We start from the raw sequence: 23,194 nt of genomic DNA on the forward strand, positions 1-23,194 counted from the left end.
AGGATAAATACCAGGGTCCACAATGTTGTTGTACCTGGGCTATGGGAAACATCTGCTGCCTTTCTGAGCTCTCTCCTACCACTCGACTGTACAACTGCACGGTGACGGGAACATCTCTCTGACAGGCTCTTAAGTATCCTAAACTAGATTAATCTATGTGCAGCATGCAGCAAAGCTATAGATGCCTCCTAACGGTTTGCAGTGCCAGCTCCCATGATAAATATACACATCCTACATGCAATTATGCCTGTTTCTTAATAGCATTAGGATGGCTCCAAGATACTAATTACCAAATAAGAACTTTGCAATTACAGTCCATCATACCTTATTCCTGACATAGCTGCTTTTAAATAAACAAGGATTATGGTTTTGACAGGAACAAAGAAAAGGAAGTTTCTCTGATCTGCTTAACTTTGAGTGTGATCGTGGAATTAAAGAAGTGAAGAGCAACAATTCCTACCCACCCGGAAGCACTGCCAGGGATTCACCGCAGCTATTTCATCACTCCTAAGAACTGTTGTTGGTCCTTCTATTAATCTGAGGGAGGACTGATGTTATCTAAGTAAAAGCAATCTCACTAGCTAATTCCTGCTGCTCTCCAGCTAGAATTTCAGCGTGTCATGAACTGCTTGCAGTCTTACTTTAATTAGCAATACTGCACTATCCAAGGTATTCCCCGTACCTAGCACTGACATCATGAGATAAAATGAACCTCGTACCTACAATGGGTGTTGACAACATACTGGCAAACACCTTGCATCTACGAGTAAAAAGTACAGAAAAGCTTATTTCCAAGGCATGCGACAGGGATATCCTAAGACGGGATGTGTCAAAGCCGCTCAAACTTGGAGGTATTACTTTCCAACAAACTAAACAGCAAAGCCCCTTGCTGACTAAAGTGGGAAGAGAACAAAGCCAGCGCTGAGCAATTTTAGAGATCTCCTTTCAGCGTTACTTCCTGACGTTAAAATAACCAGACATCGTGGTCACCTGGGTAAGAAGCCAACTGGGGGAGATTATAACACTGGTAATCTGAAAGTGTGGGAATTTGTAGCACTAAACACAACGTGAAAGGATGCAGTAATGATAGCAATATTTTTACGCTGTTCATGCGAGTACAGAGACAAATGTTGCGATCTGTCTCTGTCTGCCTTTTCTGGAGTGCTGTTTTATGACACAGTTAATGATTTGGCAAAAAGTAATAGCCTTGTAGTGCAGCTATTGCAAATGATCTTTCTCTTGCATCTTTGAAGATGAATAACGGAAGCCTGTGTTTGACCCTTTTATGAGCATTTTGCTTGTGGTGGGAGGAGGAAGGGAGGAGGAATAAACACCTAAAAATAGAAGTGTGCAAGTGATGCTATGATGTACAGCTACCTTGTTTACCATTATCCTTAGCCACAGATTTATCACCTTGCTCTTAACACAAGCTGTACATCTTTTCTTTTCTTTTTTTTTCCTTCCCTTCTAATTGCAACTCAGTCTGTGAAATGTAATTAAAGCACTCATAAATACTGCCAGCGAGTGCACCTTTTTCTTCCAAGTAACTACCAACATCTTCAAGAAGACCTCATCAGCCCCTCGCAGAATATAGACTAACATATCTTCTCACACACCATTCAGGATCGGGAAGTCAATCTTCCCACCTTCCACATAATTAAAGTCACCCACATTATGCTTTTCCTTTGCCACTCCCCCCCCTTCTCCAACACATGTATCACCCTGTCATCGGCTCCTTCCTTTCATCTGATTTATTCACTTTCTAATCATTGAACAAAATTCAGCCCTTTCAAAAAGAGCTGATGTGGTCCTAGGCAGAGCTCGCAGGAGGCTTCCTTTCTCTTGCCTCCTCCCATCCCATATTAAAAGAAGGTGCTTTTAACTCTCCTTTAAGGGGATTATTTCCTGCAATCTAGAGAGTTTATTCATGCCTTCAAGTGAAAAAATACCCTCTTCCATTCAAGGTAAATGACTGAGACGCTAACAATGAAATTCAATGGTACTTCAAAGACTCCTTTGGGCCCTAAAGGTTGTGTGGGGCTGCCAGGAGACTGAATGAAGCCCGGTTAACCAAACAGGTGGTTTCATTTGCTCTGTGAAAAATAGCTGCTGCTTCTCCTGGAGAGGAAAACACTCCCGACTCGGCCAAATGGCAGCTATAAAAACGTCTGACTTGAGGCACCTCTGAGGTTTTCAAGCACTCACCTGGCAAAGGGAGAAGGCAGCTGCTGCACGTGCCGTAGCACTCCTCCAGAAGACGTAGCACTAAAATCTTCCCTTCCGTGGAAAAGGGCAGAGGTGACAACCATGGGACTGACCTTCCAGGGTCGATGGCTTAGGAGTGACATGGTGCACCCCATCCCTGTGAGTACAGCACTACTCTCATGAGGCAGAGCAGCTAGAGCAGATGTAGGCAGAAGACCTGACAGCCCCATAGTTCAGATATGCGGATGTTCTCCTGTTAAACCAGTGTAAACCCCTCGAGCACATGCCTGGGGCTCAGCCATGGGGTCTGGGGAGCCCAGACCACAGCATCCCAGCCAAGGACACGACATCTCCCTGTGCAGAGATGTCCCCAGCTGGAGGCCACCCTTGGCAGAGACCATCTCGAGAGCCGGGTTCAAAAGTTAAGAGGCAGCAAAAACAGGAGGAGCTGCTGAAACCTTCCCTAAGCTCTCAAGAGGATAAACAAAGTGTCAGCGTCTTTAGCACTTCATTACTGCTATCACTTGATTTTGTTAAGTGCTTTTTTTGGACCCTCATCAGTGAACAGTTGCCAAGACACTCTAAATACTATTACTGCCAAAGGCCAAATAAAACCGAATGTATTTACTGAAGAAGTAGCAATTGCTCTCCCCTTGGATAGAAAGTCAAATGGATCAGGAATTTAGTTACGTTTAATCGCCAGGGCACTGGAATTTGCAACCACTTGCAATGAATACAGTCATATTATTAATGGTTCCGTGTTTAGCAGACAAAGCACAGTTCACCACCCAAATGTCTTGCAGTCAATACCTTGCACTCAGTTAGGAAGGGCAGCTGGACTTGGATCAAAGACTGTCTTTCCTGGCTGATGGTCTAAAATAAGGAAGAAGGGAAATGTAACTAGTGCAATAGAGATGGGAGCAAACCCACCCCATACCACACTTCCCCCTGCGCTCTTCAGCACCATTAGCTCACCAAAAGCTTCACACAAAAATACTGTTGCATATTCTTTTGCAGATACAGACAGAAGCCTCAACGAAGTTTGAAGCCTTGGTGTTGCACAGAGGTAACAGAAATTAAAGTGCTGTCACAAAGGAACCAAACGTGATAGTCTTGGGGAGAAGAGACTTGGCAGAGGCAGCACAGCTGCCTGTGGCTGGCTGAAAATAAGCCCCCTTCACTTAACTCCCACGGTGCCAGCTCCTTGCTGCAATTTTAACGGTACGAGGTTCTCATTTCTCATGCTGCAGTGCTACTGAAACCACAGTGATATGGAAAACAAATCAGAAAACAGACAAATGAACAAAAACCTCCCAACCAACTCAAAAAACAAAACAAAATAAAACAATACCTGGCCCATTTTCAAATAAGCTACAAGTCAAGTGTACCTTGCATCTCTTAACTGCTCTTGAAGTCAGTCTGGCAAACTGGCTAGGAAGCATCTTCAGTGCAGCTTGGGGCTCCAGCTGTGTCCCAGTCTGGCTGTGCCACACCTCTGTGTCTCTGCTTCTCCATCAGCAAAACCAATGCCTGAAAACCCTCCCTGATGGAAGGCAATGCACAAGTTGTAGCCAATTTGCTGCCACGAGACACCCCTTCTCACACAGAACGAGTACATGGCATGGACAGACACGCCAAAAAGATACATCTGAATCTGCCATTCCGCAAACTCTGTCACCAGGCCAGACCTACTGTGTTAAACCTCCCCTGGCCCCTGGTAGAAATGGCACACGCTGTGTGGATCAGGTCTGGATACAAGAAAGCTGAGCCAACTTGAATTTATTTACTGCATTCATTTGCATAATGACCGCGTATTTCCCTTCCATATTTTGTCCTAAAAGAACCGGACACTGCACGAGCAGAACTAAAAGTAGCAGCCGTCCGTGGCTCACTACTCTCAGAGGACACAATCAGTGTGAGGCCCCTATGGATGAAGAGTCGTTATTTGAGCACAAGAAATACTTATTGACTAATATTTTACTACTTTATGGGGACTTTTTGTTGTGTAGAGATGTTCTGCAGAGGTTGTGAATAGCACTGCAAGGCTATCTGACTGACAGAAGCTCCCCCTGAAGCCTCAGCCATCGCGTAGCAGAGAGTTTGGGGCATCACCTCCGCGGGAAGCACGGGGCATTTCGTCCTTCACGCACACCCAGCTTTGCTGGTTGCTGTGTGCAGTTTTGGGAAAGGTGGAGCTGGGTCTGTGCCCTCATGTGCATCCTGCCCAGCCATCCTCCTGCTCCTCTAAACCTCCTTGCAGGGACTGAGCCGCACCTGGTACAAAGAGATACGCCATAAATTAAATAACCTGGTAATTTCTGCAGCTATGCTCTTCCAGTTTTCTGAACTGGGTGAGAGCACCTCGTTGTGGAAACTGCCCTTGCATAGCCAAACATTTAGAGACTCACACCATAAGTCTCTGGCAAGGTCAGCGAGTGATTTCATGCTCAGTGCTAGCCTCGCCGGAACGAGGCAGAGCCACGGAGCTGCACATTTTAATGATTCAAGGCAGGAACCCGCTGCAAGGAAGGCAGAGCCCCGGAGGTGACAGGATAACAGTGCGGTACAGGCCTGTCCTCTGTAATAAGCCACACTAATGCAGAACTGTGTGAAAGACAACTCGGGGAGTAGTGCAATTAGTAATCTAGTCAGCTGAGCACCGGTTTCTCTCCAGGGCTCGAGGCAGACTGCAGAGGAGATGGGAAGAAGCTATGAACACCCTCAGATGCATGCTGCAAGGGTGCTGCAAACCCTGGCAAACTGAAAGACAGAGCACAAACCCAATTTTATTGCTTTTATCTGATTCATTAGGGACACAAACCAAAGTAGCACATCCTGCTTCAGCTACCAAAACTAGTTTAAGAGCAGACGTAACTCCAATGATTATTTTTTTCAAGAGTACCGTCACAAGGACTTAGGTGACTGCATGTCAAACAAAGCCAGCGACAACAAAAAAAAGCACAAACCCCAAAGTTTTGTGCAGTGAGGTGCAAAAACACAGCGGATGCTTGCTATGCATACTCCCTGGAAGGCAGTGAGAGGGTGCAAGTGCCCTCCATAGGCATTTCCCAACTAATTCTGCAACGCTGCTTTCGAGGTATCTGTGGTTCTCCCTGCCAAATGCCCTGCAGTGCAGAGCACTGTGCAGGAATTATAACACAGCCTGCTTTGTGCATACTCCTGTGGCTTGCATCTGAGCTGCTGGGGTTCAGGTGCGTTGGGAAAAGAGGCTGCAGTGGGATTTCCATGGCAAGAGCACAGAGCCCCTCGCCCACCCAGCACCCTGGCTTGTTGCACTGCAGCACGTTGCCCAGAGAAGCTGCAGATGTCCCATCCCTGGAGGTGCTCAAGGCCAGGCTGGCTGGGGCTTTGAGCAACCTGGTCTGGGGGGAGGTGTCCCTGCCTGTGGAAGGGTGGTGGAACTAGATGATCTTCAAGGTCCCTTCTAACCCAAACCCTTCTATGATTCTGTGATTCTATAAAAACTCGGCTGGTGTCTGCTTGCTGCAAGCCTGGGCCAGTGCCACTGGAAGCAGTGGGTGTCCTGCAACAATTTGGACAGGGTCTTTTGATCAGACCTGCTATTTGTAAAATTATCAACCCGGAAGAAGCAGGCAAATAAATAAATAATGCTGCTTTCCTTCTGGTGATTTCTATTGTACTGATCTAGCCAGAAATCCTATTAGTTACTTGCTTTGATCAGGATTATTCCTCCAGGATCGGGTGATGCAGAAAGCATTCTACCACGCGAGCAAATGAGTACATCTGAAGTGCACTTTAATTAAAGCCTTCAAACTCTGGGCTTTCTGTAGCATTTGCATGTATCCGAACTTTGGCCCAGCTGCTGTGAGAGAAATATGGTTTATTGCCCAGCTGTCTGTCACCTTGGCATCGCTCTCAGCTCTCCAGGTGGAGTTCTGCAGCCCCCGAGGGAGGAGCAGCAGGTTGGGATAAAGCACTAGCCAGCCCAGAGTCTGCTATTACATTAGCCCTTTGTAAGGAATTTAAGGCCCTTAAGTATCATTTCAGGTGTCTTTCCAAAAACCAGCAAGGGGTTATTCGCTATTGAAGTTTACTGTACTAACAACCACAGCAGAAGATCTGCAAAAACCTTTCCAGCCTTGCTGAATTACGCTTCTCAAATAACAAGCAACCCAGGGTAGAAAAGCATTTTGACCTGTCCGCTACTGTAAAATACTAAGCAGGAGCCTGTAATTCACACACATTGCAAGCTGGAGCTCAGTTTGGATACAGTAAGACCCTTCCTGAGACGCATAAGCCACCCTGCTCCAGGGATGCAGACATCGGGTGAATCAGCAAGAAGAGGAAACAACCAAAGGGAAAAATCCTTGTTAAATGACAAATAAATAGAAGCTGCCATGCAGACCCCCCATAAACCACAGGAGGGTGACCTCTGTCGTCTGCACGGTGTCTGAATACACACTTCTGTGTGTCTGTGTGCACACAAACACATCCACGCTGCTCGGTTCTTTCTTACAGCTTCCCATTCATCCCAATTCCTACCAGCGTGATAGTTTCATGGGAAAGAAGAAGTGCACTGCGAAGTCGCCGTACCCTGAGCAGCATTTCTGTGCTGCAGCTCACAGTGCACAATTACTGAAACACAAGCGTTTCCAGCGACTCTGGCTCCCGCACTATCATATTTAACTTTTGAGGGAGATTACTGTAAAGAGCTTACTTGGTACGTTAAAGAAGCTGCAGCCAGAGAGCAAGTGGGACATTTATACATTTATTAATGCCTACTAGTCCCCTGCTATTTATCTGGCAGCACTGAAAATATTTTTACAGTCTTCTCTTTTTTTTTTTTTTTTTTGGCTATTTTTGAGTTCTTGTATCTTAAGAGCACTTTCAGAAGCATTGACTATGCAGACTGTTAAAAACATAAAATTACTTTCAGTGCTAAAATCAGAGAAATAACACATCACACAAAGGAATTATCGGCTTGCAGATGGAGACTAAAGAGCTGAATGGCATTTTATTAGCAGTAAAATTCCAAAGCTGCATTCAAAAAAATCTATACATTGATGTCATCTGGGCAGCGAAACCATTTTAGATGCTTTAACTTTTGCTCTCTGCCAAGTACTGCGCTCGGCACAACACAAAGAACTCCTTGGCCCCAAAGACTGCATTTTAAGGTGATTAGAATTAGATTAATATAAGATTACTTGGCAATTCTTTAGAAGTGTGCCAGCAAAATGGGAAATAAAATTTTAAAACAGCATTATCACTCTTGCAATATAACATCAAGGGTGCTCTGCAAATACACGACTTTCCTACAGCTCTGACCTTGGGAAGTTCTCACCACACGCCTAGCGTTTAGCATGGGAACAGAGCATCTGATTTCAGCACGGCCTGCTCCATGCTCTTTCCAAAATCCCAATATTCGCTCTTTATACACGTCTAAAACTCCAGACTTGGGCTGCCCTTCCTCTGCTACAGGTGTGAGGCTCCATTGCTGGTGGCTATGGGATATAATGGGGGAAAGGCTGCGTGGCACCAGCTGGGTGCAGCCCACAGGTGAAATTTCCTCCAGTGTAACCAGGCATTCGCTTTTCATGGCTCATGTGTCTGTCTCACAAGTGGCACGCTGTGAAGGAAACTAATGGCTTTACTATAAAGAAGCAAGACAAATGAAGCCTGCACCACACCACACACCACGCGACGGATGTCATCAGTTGGGAAACTGGGGGAGTGAGAGCTCCAGTGCCTTTCTCTCGCCCTCTTTTAGGGGTGGGGATGGCTATTACTTATTATTTTTATTTTCAGCTGTAAATGAGACATTTTAATTTAATGTCAAAACTGAAATGTCTGTCTGCAGATGCAGGAAAACGTTTATTTCATCTGGTAATGTCCTCATATATCAGCAGGTTTGTCTCACGTTTTAAGAATAAAGATGACCTATGAAATGACTGAACTTGAGGATTGTTATTATTTTTTTTAATTTCAAACAATTCTTTCAATGTTCAAGTATTTATTTCTGATATTCTACGTGCAACAAAAATGCTTATACCAAACTATGAGAAAGTGGCAACTACCAACTGGGGAGTTATAAATAAAACTATAAAATATTCAACTGATCCATAATTCATTCGGTAACAGACACCCAGCCATCTGGGCTGGGGTGAACTTGCAACTCTGGAATAGGTTGGTGTCTGAAGAAGACTTTGCATTCAGAATGAATGCAGCCACCACACAAAAAAAATCAAATAAAAAACCCTTTGTGCATCGCTGGCTTTCAGGTTTTACTTTTCTCTGTTTTCTAACTATTTACAATTGCTTTAACTACACGCAACTATGCTGCAAAAATAAAGTGAAAGCCATGAAGGAGAGCGTGGCCTAATGCTGTGACAGAGATACCACTGACTTCCCTCTGGTCACCCATACGTACACACTCCTGCTGGTGTCACCAGTACAGACCTCGTTAGATTCTTTAGGCTTATACCTACCTAAAATACATGCTGGTAGTTAACTTCAGAAAACGGACGAAGATCCACAAATGAAATTATTCTCCCTTTCTGCCTGAACACACACTGCAAACTCGATACATGGTACGCCAGCAAAGCTCCCCAGTGGGCTCGGGCTTCAGCTGGAGTCAAAAAGCCTGACAGCAGAAAAGTTCAAAGCGGACTTCTCAAAAACTTTCAGCTTTTGATGCCATCTCTTCTGCAATCAGGGGGAAAAACCCCAGCAACTTCAAGAGATGAAGCAAGGCCTGGGCTGGGAACCATTCAAAACCCCTCCACAGACTACGCTACTATATAAAAGGATGAAAGATCCTCCCTCTCCTAGGGAAGAAACCTGAAAACCTCCTTTCCAACACAGGAGCCCTCATAATGAGGCAGAAGTCTCCAAAGCAGCACCAATTACACTTATTAAAGTATCCTTGTATCAGCCCATACTGGTAAGACTACGCTTTGCTTTCCAGAGTACCTCGTTCAGGTTAAATGGTGAGTTCCTGATACCTGCGGTAATGCGCTGGAAACTAGCGCGGTATCTCTAAATGACGGCACTTTCCAAACAGATATGCAATTGCAAGTCTTAAACCCTCTATTTATGCCACTAATAGCTCCTCTCTGACCAACATGAATCTAAAGCATGGCTTAAACTATCAGACGTACTGAATTCATATAGAATTGGCTGCAGCTGCTAAATTTTTCTAGGAGTTCATAAAATGCTTAGACAAATTTGTGGAAGAAAAATCCATTAAGGGCTGTAAAGTACCAAGGGGTGCTCCTGAGAGGTTGGAGAGCACACTAAGGGAACATCAGCACGCGCTTGCCTTGTGCTCTTGCCCTTTCTATGGTACCCACTCCTGACCACTGCCAGGAAGACGATGCAGCTCAGGGGATCAAGCACTATTACCACTGCCATTTACAGGCAAGCCCTGCTCACCACCTTGGCTTTGGAAAAGGAGTTTTACAAAAATAAGGATCTGTTTAAGCTTTCACAGGTCCTAGGCTAGCAGTTCTGGTCAAATAGTTGTGAATGTAAGAATATAAGCAAGCTGCCCCCCTCCCCAGGACAAACCAAACAAGCCTGCAAGATGTGAAATTTGTAAGAATCAGACCCTGACCCTTACAGGTCTTGAACTGGACCTTTCCCAAAGGCGATTCTCAGAAACGATGATTCCCAGCACAGCGAATGCTGTCATCTTCTCACCTTGCTTCCTGGTGTTCTCTTAGAAGTTTGCAGTCCCTGAGTTTCAAGAGCACATGGCTGTTAACGTAAGATTACAAGAAGATTTACATCGCAGGCTTCCCTTTCCAAACTACACTCGGCTGCTTTTCAAAGGCTGGTACATCCTGAGTGCTAAGGAACACCCCTTCTCCTTTGATCCCTGCAACTTCAGTGTCAAAGCCTGCACAGTCAGAGTGAGGGTCATGGCTCTCAGCACACCTCCCTGCTCCTGACAGCTCTCTAGCTGCTCCAAGAGCTTCGTGTTGTTTTTTTTTTGGTCAAGGAAGAACCTGGCCCTGCTTCCCAGGAAGCAGCGTGGGTTGCCAGGTCCTGTCCTCCAACATCTTTGCTCAAATATCAGTGCTGCACCACAGGACACATCTTGTACCTCTGTTTTGGCCTCAGGCATGCAGGCTCCTCGAGGCGTTAGACACACTAATTCCTCCTCTGTCAGTGAGCACATCCAGATCTTTCTTGCCCTCTTCCCCAAAAGGCTTGAAAATATCATACAGGTCACGGAGCTGGATTGAACACTGGTTTCTAGCTTTTCAAACAGAAAACAGGCAAGGGGCTTACCTGAAAACACACAGAGGAGGGCTTTAAGGAAATAAGGAATTAAGGAAATAAGCAGGGGAACTGCCCCACTCCTAGACCCCTAGGCCAGTTCCATGCCTGCACCCATTCCCAGCACAGAAGATGCTGGAGGCTAAAGGCAAAGAAAACTCCTCGGCTGTTCAGGCTGGCTACAATTAAATACTCTCGTGGGCTTTAAGCCTAGAAAGGCTTTTAACATTGTGTCTTCCCACCCTGCACGTGTGTGCTCCTCTGGTGATACAACGGGCACGCAGGCAGCCACAGATCACAACCACTTGCTCCCTACAGGCCCACTACAAGACACCCGGCCCTGAGCAAGACTTCATGGCAGATGCCTTCTGTACACGGGGCAGATAAGATGGAACACCTCGTGGGAGATGCACATCTTTGTCTGGAGTGACAGTGTTACTTAATCACCCAGCTTGGTGAAATCCCTAAGAAAAAACGCCATGAGGTTGCCTCATGAAAAGCCAACTTCAGTATTAGTGGCACGGGCAGACTACTCTCTAGAAATGGTATAGAAAGAGGCGTTATGTGGCAGTTTCAGAAAGACAAAAACCTGAAAAAAAGGATGGCTGACTTAATCTCCTTGCCATCTGTGTTGAGAGGTCCCTTGGGTGTTTATTTTACAACTGTCCCACCAGGGACAACCATGCTGTGGCCAACCTGTGTGCCTACACAAGGTCTCTTGGCCCTCAAATCCCAGAACTACCCCTACTGTGACAAAGGTAGCTGCACTATCAGCAACAGCTTGTCTAGCCATGCTCTGACAGGGGCAGAGGACGTACACCTGGGGAGGAAGCTGCACCAGATATTTGGGAGTAGTTGGAAAAGGTGAAGAAAGAGATGAAAGGAGTAAGCTGCCTGCAGCAGCTCTAAAATGTCATAGAACCAAAGAATCATCACAAAATGGTTTGGGTTGGAAGGGACCTCAAAGGTCACCTCGTCCCAACCCCTGCCATAGGCAAGGACGCCACCCACTAGATCAGGTTACCCAGGGCCTCACCCAACCTGGCCTCGAACACCTCCAGGGATGGGGCATCCACAGCCTCTCTGGGCAACCTGTTCCAGTGCCCCACCACCCTCTGAGCGAAGAATTTCCTCCTAACATCTAATCTAAATCTCCCCTCTTTAAGTTAAAAACCATTCCCCCTTGTCCTATCATTATCTGCCCGAGTAAAAAGTTGCTCTCCATCTTTTTTATAAGCTCTCTTTAAGCACTGAAAGGCTGCAGTGAGGTCTCCCCAGAGCCTTCTCTTCTTCAGGCCGAACATCCCCAGCTCTCTCAGTCTTTCTTCATAGGACTAGTCATGATGGAGACTTCTACTTTCCACCTCTTCTGGCTGGCAGCATTGTTCAACCTTTCTTGATACATGAAAGTACCCAGCAGAAAACATCTGCAAAATCCCACAGAAACAACAGAAATTTAGCGGGAGAGCAGAATGTGACAGGGAACCAGTCCTGAGCCTAAGGGCACGGCATCCAACATGGACTGGTCCCATCCTGAGTACCACCACCTCCCTCGGGACTGATAGAGCAGAAGTGTGCTGGGGTCCCCAGCTGAGATTAGCCGATCCACCGCATCTTGTGTGCAACCACTACTGTTTTCTTGCTGTATTTCCAAACTTGATTTCAAAAGTTCAGAGGAAAATAGTCTGAAATTAGTCTGAAAATGCCAGGCTGATCGCCAGTGCAAGTTCTTTTTTATTATTTTAAATTGGGGAGAGAAGGAAGGGGAACAAATTAGTTTGGAAAGAAACACATTTTTGTCAGGAAGCAATCCCTTCAAGAACCCAAACCAGACACAGTTTCTGCTGCCAAAAGCTCCCATGTGTAGAAGACGTGGTGCAGCCAACATCCTGCTGCTTGCGCGTTCTCCACAGTCCTGAAATTAGCATGGTCTTTTCGGGGCTGACAAAGCCAAAACAACAAAATAAACCCCGGCATTTCTCTGCAGCGCTGGGTTAGTGAATACCAGCCAGCGGGACTCAAACAGCCAGACCCATCCCATGGCATGCAATTTTTTTCATTTTCCACAGCAAGCAGTTCTTGTAGCAGACTTTCTCCTATTGCCACAGTTGGCCTTGAATCACTACCAGGCTTTTAGTGACTCTACCTAATTACACCAGCCTTCACGGAAACATAATCATACTAGCTGAAAACCTGTGTGAGACAAAGGACAAGGCCCCAGAGCAGCGTGTCTTAGTGCTGATCTCATGGGGAGATGAGTGGGCTGAGCCCCCCCGAGGCCCCACGCCTTCTGCCTGCTCTCATTTGAGAGGACAGCTGAAGGTGAGGCTCCTTCAGAGAGATCCAGCATTGCTGGGTAAGGCCAGCCATGAACCACTCTGCTGCACACTTCTATTACTAGCCCCAAAGGGCATTTTTCAGAGGAACCTAAAGAAAACAGATATCCAAGTCTCCCTGCCTGGCAGCTAGCATAATTTGCAGAGTCTCTGTCTATAGCTGCTTTATTTCTGGCATGGACAAACTGATCACCATCCCTGGGAGTGCCCAGAGAGCAGAGGGCAAGCTGTGTTACTGGGAAGCATGTCTGATGCACGGGTTGTACAGCGAGCAAACAGGCCTGGTTCTCCTTTTGTAGGAACTTGGGGGGCGGAGGGGACAAGCCACAGAGACAACAAAATACACCACTCCTTGCTTTGGACAGAGCCTTGCACCACCCCTCTGGATGATGATCAGATTTTGCAAACACCTCCTATTGAATCAAACACGAGAGCATACACAGATGCCATTTCAGTACTACACGGTGCATTAAACACTCCTGGCTTGATCCACCACAACTCCCCCTGACTGCATCACACTTCTACCAACTGAACTTACCCACTAGCCTTACCAGGAGTTGCATTTGTCACACGAAACCCACAGGTCTACTGCCATTTCCTACCACAGACCTTTCAACACACAGCCATAGGTAATAATTGTGCAAAGGAGACGTTCTTGGCTTGAGGCACAGGAAGCCAGCTCCGCAGATAAATCCGGCTGCAACTATTGGGAATTTGGCACATAACTCACGGAACAGGACCATTTCCTCACAGACTGGAGTGATCAGCGATGTATCATCTTCTCTCATGCAGCTACATTTATGGAGGTTTATGTGGATTTAACTGCATATCAGGGAAAATGTAGTGCCAGCAATGAAATGCCAATGCAAACCTACTAACAGGAAAATCTCCTTCTTCCAGCAGTGGAGTTACTGGCAGCAGCCTTTGCAGTGCAACAACAGTAAACAGCATTAGGACCACAACACCCACTGATCTGTATTAAACAGGTGCCTTCAACAGGTGTCGTACTGCCATCCACTGATTCTCCTCCTGAAGATTTCCTGCCACATCCATCAGCAGCGAGCAGCAACCCCAGCACGCCTTTATTTCTTCTCCTTGAGATATATCTGAGCAATTTGTTTAACACTTCAACAACCCAGTCTAATTACCAGGACAGGTATCTGATGAAGTGCAATGCAATCACACTCTCACTGCTGGCTGCCAAGCCTGTGCACATACACCTGGGTAGCAAGAACCAAACAGAGCCCTGCTCCATCTAGCATTTTTCTGCTTTGCAGCGATGATCTGCCAGTCTCCATCTGGCTGTTACTCTGCACATCACACCAGATTTCCTGGCTAAGTCTGGTCTGGAAGGAGAAGGCAAGTACTGGCTCCAGTGATCTGGCAGCACAGACCTTGTGGTCCCAAATGCCACTGGTTTCTATTCCTGGAAGGGCTCCACAGCAGACAAGTACCGCTGGAGGCCCTAAATTAAATGTCAGGAAGCAAGCCAGGTAGGCAAAGGGAGAGAACCCGAAACACAGAGCATATGAGGGACAAGGAGAGAAAGGAAACACAGGTGGGGCGTGGTTTCTGGATCTTAGAGAGGCTGTGTGATGTGCCCGGTGCGTTGATGTGCACAGAAGGAGTAGTAACCATGTTCTTTTTCTCCCATCACACTTCCAAGTGACAGAGGATAGTGGCAGCTCCTCGCCTGCCTCTGTCCAAGGCACAGGGCTTTGCAGTGCCCCAGCTGCCTGACCCCAAGGCAACAACTCTTTTCTCCCTCTGGGCTTCCAAATGGATGGCAGGCAGATCCGAGCCCTGGACAAAGGAACGAGCCCGTACACGTGATCTGTCTGTCCAAACCCAACGACACGGTATGCGATGACATCTCAGCCCTACCTTGTTAGAGAAGCAGTGACACTGTACCGTATGTCACCAGCCTGAGTCCAGCACCACAGTGAAGAAGAGGAACTGAATTTCCTGAAGTCACTCAAACCAATTTTCTCAGGGGAACTGCAAAGTTAGGACGTTTTAAACCCCTGGCATTTGGAATCCAAATTAACTCCTAGGGATTGCCCTTTCCCAATAGGAGAGGTAATTGTATTCCTTCTGGTTTAGTGGGTAGATACACTGAAATGCAAAGAAGTGGGATCTCCACATAGCTTAATGTAAAAGAAAAAGGAAAAAGCCACAAATGCTAAGTGTGTCCTGCTGGAAGGAAACATGTTGAAGACTGCAGTGATTATATCCTGTGAGACACAACCTCCCCCCTCCACCCAACACATTTATATTTGAAGAGGCCACAGTCCAGCCCTCCACGCTGGGGACTTCCACCCATTTCAACGGGAGGCCCGCACCGGGTCTGACTGGCTTGGGCTCCCCCCCCCAGACATTTCCCCGGGTTGAAGATCCACTTACCTGCCTGGTTTGTGGTTACATTTACAGAAACAAACTGCCGGGCTCCTGGGTTCTGGTCGGACACTCCATTCACTGCCTCAATTTCAAAGGTATAGTTTGTATGAGCAAGCAGATCCACCATCATGACAGAGGTGTTTTTCAGGCCGGTTTGCTGGGGGAGGTACCTGACATGACCGCCACACGCCTCGCACAGACCTGAGTGTGAGTTGCACTTCTTGCATGCAATATAATAAGACACATCTTTCCTTCCACCAGTATCAGCAGGGGGAATCCATTCCAGAAAGACACTAGTCTCGTTAACATTTGAGATGGCACTCCGAGGAGCAGAGGGGGGTCCTGGTTTGTAAAGTGAGAAAAACACATGGTAAAAACAGTATTGTCAGTCATCCTGCTCTCTACTACTCTCTAGGTTGCACAGAGCTGCCATGTTACTCAAGTGCCAAAAAGCACGCGGGGAAAATTTTCAGCAGCAACCAAAAAAACGGGAAGATGGGGATTTGAGCATTCCCACCTTACCTTAAAGGGTCTGTGTTGGGGCACAGTCATCTGCAGGGGAGGATGAGACATAGGGCTGGCTTAAAACCAGCAGGAGCAGCATGTTTCACACCAGGGCATTGCCTCTGGTGCCCTCCTTGTTCTGCTTGCTAAGCGAGCTGCAAATCTTTGCTCTGCCCAAGTCACGTTGGCTTAACCGGGGGCAACATTCCCGCTCCTTGCCCCACTGCTCCTATATCACTAGTTCTGAATCCTTAAAAAAAGACACACACCGATGTATCCCCACGACTTTGGTACTCAATTCCAACACTGAATCCTTCCCTCCATCCACCTGCTTCTCCCTATTAGCTCTTTGGCAACAGCAAAACCTAAGCATGGGCATCCAAATCACACCTAAGCGAGACACTCGATGGAGCCCAAAACAGATGGTGGTCTACACGGGCCACTGGAAGCACAGCCGTATCTGGCTACTCCACTGCAGCCTTCTTGGTCCCTGCCAAGCTCCGAGCACCAGCACGGTTAGTTAGCCGCACCGTGTTCACGTATTTTGCCAAGCCTCCCCGCTCAGTATGTCAGCACGGCGCTGGCAAAGCTATCTGAGGAGGAACAGCTGCTGCAGAGGTATCAGAGCTCCCGCAGATGCGGCCTGCTTTCCTTCACCCTGCTGGGAGAGGCCATGGCTGGGCAAGAAAAACCACATTACACACTGAGGCCGCGGTTTCCAAAAGTGATTCCCAGTTCAGCAGCTGACTATGCTGCCCACCTGGAGATACATACCCTCAAGACCACTTATTTGCTTATTTTTTGACATGCACCTTTCCAAAAGCCAGGCCCTTCCTTGGATGCCTCGAGCCAGAGACACCTGACAGTGTGCCACATCACCAGGTGCTTCTGCAGCTGCTGGCACTCCTCCATGGTGGCCTCCTGCAGGACATCCTCTCTGCACACCTGAACTGCTCGTATCTCACTCGATGGCTTTGTGTTAGAAAAATCTGACCGTTTGGGCAGGGAAAGGGAAATACTGCCCCGAAGATGTTTTAAGAAGCTCTTTGTTTTATTAGACTTGTCTTGGAGATGAAGGGCTGGCTGTAGATACACCCTAAAGATGACGTGGAAGGACAGCAAGGATCTCATGCAGGAGACTCACATGGGGAAATTTATCACAGAAAACTGGGATGGATTTTAGTCACAGCATCACCAGAAGCTATACAGCAAAGACTGGGATTTTTCCAAAGAAAGTAGAGGAGTGAAGGCAACATACTGCCATCCAGTTCGAATGAAGCCGTCAAAACCCATGAGTAGCTTCTTGATATGTGCCCGTCAGCTAGCTTCATCAGCTAGAAACCCCTACAAATTTAACAGCCTGTCTTAGACCGTCATCTTCTAGTTTTGTTGTGATAATTTAACTCCATTTGTTACTTAAAATGGGCAGTGTTGCAAAACTGAAGCTACCTTATAAACCAGGAGCATTTTTCCCTATTTCCCTTTCCTACTCCCCTTTTTAAGTCTATAAAATTGGTAATGGTTATGAAACACTGCGATGATTTCAACTCAAGCTGTTCTGATTCAATGAGAAGCTCACTGCCAGAGGGAAATAAATAATCCTGATATATATATTTTGGTCAGGGAAAAGCAGTCAAAGACAAAAGCTAGGTTAGTTTAGGAAGCAGCAGATCAGCCTTGTCGGAGGCACATTTTGTTCTGTCATCTATGAATGAAAACTTCGCTAATGCGGAAACGAGGCATGTTGTGGAGTTTAGCCCCTGTAGATAGGGCTGGAAGGGGGTCCCTGCATGCCCATTCGCCTACCAGCGAGGTGGATACAGAGAAGAGGTTCAGGAAATGCTCTGGCTGCCAGCTATCTGCGCACACATGCTGATTTAAAGTTGACAGCCTACTTGCTGCCATCCATAAAACGAAGCACGGGCTCAGGTCTCTGCAGGTTGGAGGACCAGGTGCTCAACTGCAGCCGTGCCAGCAACTCCTAACTGAGCCAGGATGTTCTTTGGGACGAGGACTACAATTATCCTCCACATAATGGCTTCACAGCACTATAAATGGGGAACAAGCATTCACCAGGCACGAGACAGTGGAAGGAGCTGACACGTCCTCGGGGCGGAGAGGGCTGTGCCACCAGGCTGAGTGTTTCCACAAGCCCGCCTCTCGCAATCTGCACCGCAGGGGTCCAGCACTCTTCAGCTAATGACACCACAGTACAGCAGAAGGCAGAACTATTTTCTGTCCTGCCATACTCACACTGTTATAATGGAAACTATGAAATTCATCACGGGAGCTGTGTGGAGTTATATACGTTGCACTCAGGTGTTTTTTTTACTGGTTAAATTGCCCGATTTTTTCTTCCACTGGATGAATGCACTTTTACTGCTACCAGTACTCTAAGAGAAAAATAAAGAACTCAGGCACAAAAAAACACTTATTGGACAACGTGTCTTTAACAGAGGATAAATTATTACTTTTGCAAAGTCACCAGAGGTTTTTACTTGCTTTGTACAGCTGCTCTTCTTGAAGGTTTAAAAACATCAACTTCAGTGGAAATGCTTTGAAGCTAGTGGGACTTCATAACCTATAAAATTAGCATTCTCAAAGGGGCTCTGAGAAAGGTCTTTAGCAGTCTTTAGCAGTCTGCAGATATCTAACAAGACCTACTTGAAGAATCCTGAAACTGCATATGGGTAAAACTTTGAAAAATCACAGCTGGGAGAAGAAAATGGTGTTTTAGCTCCCGAAGAGGAGGGGCCCTTTAATTGCTAAGAAGGTCTGTTTTCATTGCCAAAACTCCCTTTGTCAAGGATGAATATATTAGTTCACTGATTTTTTTTTTTTAATTTGCTACTTTATGGCCTAAGAAGGCAGATTCAACATTTCTGCAGCACAATCCACTGACCAAAAGCAAATCATTTCTGAAGATAAAGATATTGGTGTTTTTCTTGATGGCCAGCAAACCTGTTGTTGGCTGACATGCACGTGTAAAAAAATAACCTGAGAAAGTTCCCCTGAGATACTAATACATATTTGCACACGCACACACAAACACTAAAGTTAATCATAACCTTTGAGAAGAGAATATTATACCAAACACTACAAAAACATCAGTGTGTCCCACCTTGTCCTATTCCCTCTATGCTCTTTGTGCCGTTCCCTTTTACTCATATGTCCCCTGTATGCTCTGAACTGCAACAGGATTCTTCGTCCGAGATAAGAGGGGGAGAAAAGGTGTAACTTTGATGTTTTCATTTTAAATTGATATTTTGCAAGAACTGAAGCTAGGACGACTTAATTAAGAAGAAATCAAGCTCAATTATTTCCTGGGAGATGCATAACAATACTAAGAGAATTCTCAAATGCCTGACAGGACCAAACATTTTTTGTCTGATGGCAATAGTTTATTTGGACTGCATTACAGCACTATTAATTTAGAAACTGCCAAGCATTACTTATAAAACATGCTTAAGGAACTAGGAAAAATTAAATAAAAATATATTTGTCTTTTTCCCCCACTGTGCTCATCTGTGCAGTTGACAGTGGTTTAGCAGTTTTATTTAGCAATGCTGGTGATGGTGGTGAGATCATTGCAGCTTGGGACTGATAAGCATTCTCCTGAAATTAGGAAATTGTGATTTTATAGTTGCACCAACTGCACGGAGACTTTGCAGGTATAGAGCTGAAAACAAACACTGATGTGTTCTCTAAAATTAACTAGATTTCAAGTTGAGGGAATCCTATGAATATTATTAACTTCTGCTGTAATAAATAATGAAAACATTCACAAAACTTTCAGTATTTTCCTACCAGTCATGACTCAAGCCTGTCTTGCTTGTGTTTCAGTTCATGACAAGATGTTCCCTTGCAACTCTTGTTGTGTTGGTTTTAAAATGTTAGTGTTGCTACCTACTATTCACTGTCCCTGCTGAAATGTACTATGCCTGCAGCTGAAATGGGGTAGCACGCAGGCTCTCCTCACCACCTGCAGCAGAAATACAGCTAAATGAGGACAAAATCCCAAAAAAGGATGTTTAAGACAAGTGAGAGTGACTTAGCACTGAAACACATGGAGAGGGCTCAAATGATCCACCTTGCTTTCGGGGTAGCGAGCAGGAACGCCAGCAGAGATGCTTCAGTAACCTAAACTGCTGTACCAGCTTGCTCTGTATGTGACATAGCAGCATGCTCTGAAACAGTGGGTGACAGAAGCAGAGCAGTGCCTGGGTCAGCATTAAACCTTTCATCTGCCTCAGAAGCACTCGGTGTCCTGCCATGCCACATCCTAACACAGCTTCACACACCATGCCTGGACTTTAAACAAGCTTACAGTAAGCTTTCAAAACAAACAAAAATCAAACATTAAAACCCCCAAACAAAAACTTAAAAAAAAATAAAATAAAAACCAAGCAAACAACAACAACAAAAATCAACCTCACAATATTTGTGGCATCATAAATTACAGTCTTTACTTATAGGATTCAGACTGTGCCAGGAACATGTGGGAGAAGGGCACTCATATTCCTTGGTGTTTTATTATGTGCTTGTCATCAAGCATGGTTGTACCCCTCTGAAAATCCCACCCTATGCTCAGGTCACAGACAAGTAAGCATAAACCTCTTCCTCAGGGGTGGCAGCTTCTCCTCTGTGCTAACTCACCAGCAGGACGGTTCGGCATAACCCCTGGCTTTGGTTCTGCCTAGGCAAAAAAGCGGATTTGGGGTGGTTTTTCAGAGTTCCCCTCCCTTCCCATTTCTCAGTACCCACACTGACTAGACATCTTTCTCATTTATCTATGTGCTTTAAAGTCTTGCCACGAGGCAAAACAGACATCAGGAAGCACTGTTGTCACAGTTTTTCGAGCTGTAGCCCACCCCAGTCACCACTCTGTGAGATACTGGTACATGTACTTAATAAGCTGAGGAGTGCTTGCACGACTCGCCCCCCACCAATACCGCTTTGATCATACAGCACTAGCTACTGCCGCACTGCCTTCTCCTTCCCTGCAGCACACCTTCACCAGCCACGTGCTTCAAGTTCCTCTGGCTGACAAAGAGTAAGCCCTGAGTTCAAGGGCCCCAACTATCCTATGTCTTCTGTGCCAAGAGTCCCTTCCAGAGCAGCAGAGACCTGCTGAGGGCAGGTTCCTCTGCAAAGTGACTCTCCAGCAGGAACAGACTTTTTCTTTCCCTTTTCTGAAGTGCAAACCTGAGTAGCTAGGAAGGACAGCTGTATTCACTGGGAATACACTCAGCAGGACTAGCTGGGGGTCTACAAACTGAAGCCCTGAGTATTTGAAATATAAAGCAAACAGAACAACCAGCCTTCAAGTACAGTTGAAAGGATAGCTCACAGATGGCAGGAAAAGGGCAATGCTAGCGTTTCCAGTTCTACCTTAAACTCCCAGTTCCCCAGCTTGGTTTTTGTACCCTCCATCCCCTACACCAGGGGATAAGCTCTACATTTTTGCTGCTGGTTTGGAGAAGCATTTTACCCTGCGAAGCTTTAAGGCTGCCGTGAAGAATAACCTCCTCCAGGCAGCTTGGAAAGGTAGGGCTCTCTCCCTGCTAGTCTACTGAAAATGAGCTACGAGATGATGCTAAGCAGGACCATATCTACTCTATCTACAGCTACAGTACACAAGCACTGCCGTAGTTTCTTCCACATGCGTGTGGGACACCGGTACCCGTGCATGCACCGATGCACGGGTCTGAGCGCAGTGCTGCTGGCTGGGAACGCCCCCGGTGTGATGGTAGAGCAGACTGTGAGAGATGGAGCATCATCTACTTGTTACTTAAATGCTTCCTGCGTTTAACGCCGGCTTTTGAACCAAAAGGCCTGAGTCTGTTCTTGTAACTGGGGGTATGGTGGACAAAGCCAGTGACGTTACAAGTGTGTCAGACTAACTCCAACTGAAGCCCAGAGCCTGTAAAAGCACATTAAGATCATAACGTCTAGTCACAGTAAAAGGAACAGCTCAAAAGGATTAAAAACAACCCTCTAAGCACATGCTTACTTGTACAGGCCATTGTAGGTGGGTCTGATTCCCTCCTAAAATAGTGCTCTTCACACAGGCAAGATGTGGATGCTTCATCAAGCGTGTAGCTGTGAGGGGGACATTTGCTGCAGGATGGACTGTGGGGTGAAGCTTTGAAGAACCCAGGTCTGCATACTGTGAAAAGAAGAACCACAGGCTAAGCTCTCCCATCATAAAAATTAGTCTCTTCACATTTCCTTTAAAAAACATGTCTTCAGCTAGAAAGAAAACAGACAAACACTCGCGAACTATTTGGTTTGAATATTTTAAAACAAGTCTACCCCACTAATAAACAAGGCATGCTTAAATATCTGCATGAAAAAAAGAACAAGAATCTGTTGACTGCCTCTCCCCTAGCATCTGCCTTTGCTGGATATTTATTTCCTCTGTTAAATGCATGAGAGGTAACATCTTTTGGCTCTGCTTTAGAAAACATTATTGTGTTTGGGTGTTGTTTTTTTTTTTCCATTCAGGCTTAGAAAAACAGGTAAAATACATCCTGTGGTTTTTGTTTAAAATGTTCTATACCCAGAAATCAATGTCTCAGCAAACAAATAACAATACAGTGGTTGAGGGAATCTCGAGATTGACAGTTTTAAGACATTGTGATAAGGCTACTTCCCTAGGGTTTTTTCCCCTGAAAACCTGTGATGAATTTTAAAGTACTTTATATAAGACAGATTGCTCTGGGTACAGCCTGGGAAGCGTGCTCGCCGTTCAAGACATTCCTTTCAGCTCCAATATATATGCATAATGAGGTTCAAAGAGTTTATACAAGAGATATTCATGTTCTTACAAAAGCAATATATTGGCTAAGGGTAGCTTAGGATTTTTTTATTATTATTTATTTTGATAATTTGAACTGAATGCAGTAATATCTTTTTTTCAGCCTCTTGGAACAAGCACTCTTTCACCTAAGCGAAGATCACTGCACTTACTCACCGGTGTGTGCACACAGCTACAAGCGGTGACAGTCAGAGGTTTGCATTTATTCACCTTGGCTTTAGAAAAAAGCCAAACAGACCTGTAATCATGCAGTTGGATGCATAATTACAAACCTGCAGCTACCAGGAAGAAAAACGAAGTATGGATATATCCATGGCTGGCTATTTGGATGTACTAAAGTTCCCTGGAAATCAGTCTTCCCATCTGCGTTCAGACTTGCCTAGTGGCAAAGGAAAAGTGCTCACAGCAAACAAATTAGTACTGTCCCACTAACAACGCCCCAGGCAGTCACAGCAACGTCATGTGTTAAAATGCAGCCAGAAGACACGAGGAGAGTTCATTTTCCCTATAAAGTGCAGATTTTTACTATTAATCCCTTTTCCTCGAAGGACCAAGTAAGGTGCTGAACTTGGCTGTACTTCCTGCAGTACCCGAGACTCTCTCTTGACATCTCCCCTTTCGCACCACTAGCTTCTTCACCAAGAGGTGAAGACAGACTCTAGCACCTCAA

At 45.9% G+C, this 23,194-nt stretch overlaps 1 protein-coding gene and 1 long non-coding RNA gene across 17 annotated transcripts in view; both read right to left on the minus strand.

Annotated features, from left to right (window-relative positions):
• EPHA5 (EPH receptor A5) overlaps positions 1–23,194 on the minus strand; it is a 199,918-nt gene that overhangs the window by 73,562 nt on the left and 103,162 nt on the right. For 11 of the 16 annotated variants that reach the window (XM_083832662.1, XM_083832673.1, XM_083832676.1 and 8 more), the window contains exons 4-5: positions 21,718–21,873; positions 15,207–15,542 (exon numbers count right to left, since the gene is read on the minus strand). The exons of 2 other annotated variants lie outside the window; for them this stretch is intronic. In XM_083832662.1, coding sequence (XP_083688788.1) covers positions 15,207–15,542; positions 21,718–21,873 — 492 coding nt within the window. The remainder of the gene's footprint in view (positions 1–15,206; positions 15,543–21,717; positions 21,874–23,194) is intronic. 3 more of the 16 variants (XM_083832665.1, XM_083832675.1, XM_083832666.1) reach the window with 2 other exon arrangements.
• LOC310898158 lies at positions 1,440–15,200 on the minus strand. The gene is made up of 2 exons (XR_014583021.1): positions 3,181–15,200; positions 1,440–3,078 (listed from the first exon to the last, which is right to left on the minus strand). It is a non-coding gene; the product is annotated as an uncharacterized lncRNA (long non-coding RNA).

The sequence above is a fragment of the Anser anser genome (assembly GCF_964211835.1).
Source record: "Anser anser genome assembly, chromosome: 4".
Lineage (NCBI taxonomy): Eukaryota > Metazoa > Chordata > Aves > Anseriformes > Anatidae > Anser > Anser anser.